Below are 5,255 nucleotides of genomic sequence, written 5' to 3'. Positions count from 1 at the left end.
TTGACAAACATGGAATTAAAATAACAAGACTTACATTTTCCAGATTTTAATTTTATCAAACATCCCTTTGCTCCTACAAGCGTTAATGTAAAACATCAAGCTTTGATATTTTTGATAGTCTTAGAGAGGAGTGGCCCCACCTTTCTCATCAGTAGAACCCTCTAATCATACAACTACTCATTAATCATTACTTACATCAATATTTATGCCATATTACTAACTAAAAATGTTAAATTACATACGACAAGAGTGCAAATTACAGGTAACAAAAGCAAAATAAGGGAGGACAAATACCTATGATGTATAGCAAGGTACTTAATACTTATAATCCAAATCCTTTTCTGCTTACATTGCATGTTCCACGGAGAACTGGAGAAGGAAGTGCCTCGAAAGCCCCACCATTTGGTTATCAAAATTATACTGCAGCCCCCTGTCGTGCAATAAAAGGATACAAGACATTTGGTCCCCTCCCAGATGTAATGATTTGTGTTCTTGCAGGGTTTACTACATACACATTCATATATCCAGTTGCTCAAGGTTGATCATGCTCGCTGAATGTTGTATAAGTTGCTTCCTAACATCCACCTGTAATTGGCATAATGGAGATGAGCAATAAAATCAAGTCATTAGCAAAAGAGTGGAAAGAGATGGACAGCCACCAGTCCACCATAGTTATAAAAAGAAATGCATCAAGTCTGTCTCAACAAGTAGATGTCCCTAATAAAGTCTAGGCACTAACACTACATTCAGAATAGAAAGACATACCTTGGAACCCATTAGTGAAGAGAAGACGACATTTGCTTCAGCTGCATCCTCCACTACTAATTGCTTTAACAGCCTAGTCTCTGGGTTCATTGTTGTTTCCCATAACTGCGCTGGCATCATCTCTCCCAATCCTGAAAAGTTTCCATATAAATCACATGATTTAAACAAGGAAGGTTTAAAGAACTCGCACGTCTATGTATAAGGGATGCATAAGCTCTGTATCTGACATTGCTGAAAATCCCCCACTAAAACCAGTCCCAATTTATGTGACATTTTTTGATTTGGCACAAATTTTATGATTGGAAGACTTCTAAAAATTGTGGTCTAAAATACACCTTAGACATTTGTGTGGCTGTAAAACCACTTCATTAAGGATAAAAAGGAAATTTTAAAGTTAAGTTGTTTCTAATTATAGAAAGGTCATATTCTTATTGGGATATACTAAAAGGAAAGGGTGCCACATAAATTGGGACAGAGAGAGTACAATTTTCCTTCATTAATAGAAAAGCAAGCACCCAATAGACGATTTCTACAATTGGCAAAATGGTGCTGCACTCATAACTTATGAGAAGGATATAAGACCCCAAAATATCAGCATATACAGTTATTACCACCAATTAAATGTAGTCTATTTTAATTTTATTTTTTCATATATATGGTTTAGTCGAACCATAAACCATGGAATATTGGCAGTTGAACTCTTTGAATTCTGAAATCATTTTGAGACTTATAATGCTCATCTAGCACTTCCCAGCTCATGTCCGTTTGTTAGAGACGTTCATGCAGCAAGGCTTTCTCTTTCCACAAAGCACCCTAAGGTACATCTAAATTGGCTTTGTCAATTGTCCCTCATTTAGCTGGTATAAGTTTAGTACAGTTCCCTAACAAGAAATGTGTTCCAAACTGAATGTCCCATGTGAAATATGCAGTCTCCAAATCCAAAAAACGAAAACATATCATACTTCCTGTCTCACCTTTGAACCTCTGTATGTTATATGACGCATTTGAAGGAAAGGAACGCTGGACCTTTCTAAGTTCTACATCATCATAGCAGTAGTAAGCTTGTTTTCCCCTCTCAACCTGAATAATCCAAAATAGAACATTAAAACCTGGAGGACGGTAAATACGTAAGTTGTTAAAACAACACTTGAAAGAAAATAAACCTTATAGAGAGGTGGAACACCAACATAAATGCAACCTTCCTCAAAAAGAGCTCTCTGCAACAAGTTAAGAATGTCTCAGCCAGGTTCTCCAAACAGTCAACTAGACATCTTGGTTATTTCCTTACACAATTCAACTGTTAATTCCCAGTGGAAACGCGTGTTCCATTGGATCACGAAGAACAATGAAAGGGACGCACCTGATATCTAAAGAAAAATGTCAACAGCAATGTTCGAATATGAGCACCATCAACATCGGCATCTGTTAAAATTATGATCTTATGATAACGGAGAGCTTCCTTTTTAAAATCCTCCCCCTGAGATGCAGATGATTAAATGAGAATGAATAAAATTTTGAGCAAAGAACACATTGCACAAGCCTCAAAGATGAACATAGTACCTTAACTCCTAGTCCTAAACCAAGAATAAGATTTTGAATCTCTTCATTTTTATACATAGCTGCTTCATCCTTTCTCTCAATATTCAAAATTTTGCCTCTTAAAGGAAGAATAGCCTGCAAAACATGAATAACTAACACATTTTACATTGGAGCCTGAATATGTAATAAACTTAGAAGTAGTAAGAAACTAGTAGTCTAATCGCCACTTCTGCAGCACAATATTTCTCTACACAAGTTTGATCTATCCTTAACAAACGTAAAATGCAGTGTTTGCTTTAGTTGAACAATTCTTTTTTTCTTTTTTTGGTCACAAGGAGAAGGTCGGGTGGAGAATCAGCTTGCAGAACTTACATCTGCAGTTTCATAAGCTTCTGCAAAATCTGAAAAGGGGGTTAACTGTTTACAGCACACCAATGAGTTTGATTACCTGAAAGCGCCGATCACGACCTTGTTTTGCACTTCCACCAGCTGAATCACCCTCAACGATGAAAATTTCTGGAAGTTTTTGAAAGAGAGAAGGATTATGTTTTTAAGAAAAAAGGCAGTAAGCTTACATGATATTACTACACTATATGCCTGCCTAAATTGAAAGAAACATTACATAAAAGATCCTAGCATCTGTGCGAAAATTGGGTGTTACATTTTAAAAATTTACTCTCTCAATCCTATTTTACATGACAGTTTTCTATTTTTATAATACACGATGTTTGACACATTACAACAACACACCCAGTGTAATCCCACAAACAATGTTTGACACATCAACATACAATAATATTTTCATTACCTTGAGAAGTTAAACTATGCAAATCGATTTTCAACCATGTCATGTCCTCTTTACCAAATACTCCGCCTGTCCCTTTTTATGGCACAATCACTACTTGGGAAATAAAACAATTTGTTCTCTGATTAATATGCCTATGTTATTTTATAAGGTAGTGTAAATTACTTTAACTATGTTTAATTAAAAATACTTTTTTGACAAGGTAAAGTAATTTTATAAATTAGAACAGCACAAGGATGTGCTATTGGAACTGTACAATATAGCAAAAGAACAAATAATAAAAGTTTGCCCATCCAAACTTGTTGGGATTCTAATGTCTGTAGAACTATTTCAGCCTCATTTACGTGTTCCACACCATGAGCAAAACAAAAATTTATAATTAGATTTTATCTTGTTGATACATTATAGAGCTTGCAGAATCTTCAAAATGTCTTCTATATCTTTCAGTCTGACAGTCCACCAAATACATGCAGGTATAGTATTCCATCACAGTGGCTTCTCTTGGGCCGTTTCTGTGCCAGCACCTCAGTAAATCATTTGTTGATCTTGGCATGACCCATTGAGACCCAATCATACTTGAGAAAAGCTGTCATAATTGCATTGGCAGTAAAAACAAGTAACATGTGCTAGCTGAATGTCTCCCACATAAAAGCATTTGCTACATACACCAAAACTTCTTTTGGGGGGGTTCTTATGAGTGAGACAGGCTTATTTACACACAAATCCAAGTAAAGCAAGCTACCTTGAATGGATCTCCAGATCTGTTTCCATGGCCAAGGACTTAGTAGGTTCTCTTCCGATAAACGTTCTGTTGCACGATCTCGCTATGAACAAATCTTTGTTACTAGTGATCCATGAAGCTGATGTCACTGTGAACAAAGTCTTTTAACTGACTAATTTGGCATTGGAAGCTGATCTGGAAGACTAAACTCCCCAAAAATAATCAAAATGCTTCATCAGGACAGCTCTTCTAAATGCCACTCTCTCAGGACAATCTAAAGAAGGGTTTTCAGATAGTGAATAGATCCTTCATGAGCCATCTCAAGGAGGAGACAGTGAACCACTTATTTTTACACAGCCCTGTGGCAGCAGATAAATGGTCCATCTATTTGCAGTTTCTGGCATCAGCTGGTCAACACCAGCTACCCTAAAAGAAGCAGTTGAAAGTTGGAACTCATGGAAAGTGAATAAATCCATCAAGAAAATCTGGGAAGGTATCTTTTGGTGTATCTGAACGGAGAGAAACAATAGATGTTTTGATGGGACTTTAACTCCTAACTGCTCTTTTGAAATCTAATAGTCTGATGATTTTTTTTAGTTGGAGCAACCTTTCCTCCTATAAATGATGTAATTTCCCTTTTAGACTTCATTAGCTCCCTCTCAGTGGCCTAATAGCCTTGAGTTTTTGCTATAGATTTTAGGGAAAAGGGCCTGATATACCCCTCAACTTTGCCATTTGGAGCTGATATGCCCTCGTTATGAAAGTGTCTCATATATACCCTTACCGTTATACAAACGGCTCACATATACCCCTACCGTTACAATGAGATCACATATACCCTTCATTTAACGGAAGTGAAAAAATTAGTTTTAAATTTATATTTTTGCCTTTTGATTTCTTAAAAAAAATTATTTAGGGGTATATATGATTTTTCTAGAAAATTTCAAGGTATATTTTAATTTTTTTCGGACATGAATTATATTTTGATTTTTTGATTATCATTATTTGAATTTCTTATTCTTATTTTACTTTTTCTTTCATTCCTTAGTGTAAAGAAAAAAAATTAAAACTAATTTTTTGTGGCTATATTATAATTTAAAACTATTTTTTCGAATATATTGTAATTTAATTTTTTCACATATACCCCTACCGTTACAAAATGAGCTCACATATACCCTTCATTTAACGGAAGTGAAAAAATTAGTTTTAAATTTATATTTTTGCCTTTTGATTTCTTAAAAAAAATTATTTAGGGGTATATATGATTTTTCTAGAAAATTTCAAGGTATATTTTAATTTTTTTCGGACATGAATTATATTTTGATTTTTTGATTATCATTATTTGAATTTCTTATTCTTATTTTACTTTTTCTTTCATTCCTTAGTGTAAAGAAAAAAATTTAAAACTATTTTTTTTGTGGCTAT

At 34.6% G+C, this 5,255-nt stretch overlaps 1 protein-coding gene across 1 annotated transcript in view; it reads right to left on the bottom strand.

Moving 5' to 3' along the window:
* LOC102597444 (DNA gyrase subunit B, chloroplastic/mitochondrial) overlaps nt 1-5,255 on the bottom strand; it is a 30,557-nt gene continuing 25,302 nt past the window's right edge. The window contains exons 15-21 of the mRNA XM_006355704.2: nt 2,753-2,820; nt 2,326-2,439; nt 2,126-2,242; nt 1,929-1,982; nt 1,740-1,845; nt 766-896; nt 1-585 (exon numbers count right to left, since the gene is read on the bottom strand). Coding sequence (XP_006355766.1) covers nt 517-585; nt 766-896; nt 1,740-1,845; nt 1,929-1,982; nt 2,126-2,242; nt 2,326-2,439; nt 2,753-2,820 — 659 coding nt within the window. The 3' untranslated portion in view covers nt 1-516. The remainder of the gene's footprint in view (nt 586-765; nt 897-1,739; nt 1,846-1,928; nt 1,983-2,125; nt 2,243-2,325; nt 2,440-2,752; nt 2,821-5,255) is intronic.

The sequence above is a fragment of the Solanum tuberosum genome, unplaced genomic scaffold (genome assembly GCF_000226075.1).
Source record: "Solanum tuberosum cultivar DM 1-3 516 R44 unplaced genomic scaffold, SolTub_3.0 scf00205, whole genome shotgun sequence".
Classification (NCBI taxonomy): Eukaryota; Viridiplantae; Streptophyta; class Magnoliopsida; order Solanales; family Solanaceae; genus Solanum; species Solanum tuberosum.
The sequence above is the reverse complement of the archived record's forward strand: the minus strand, read 5'-3'. Positions and strand labels throughout refer to the sequence as shown.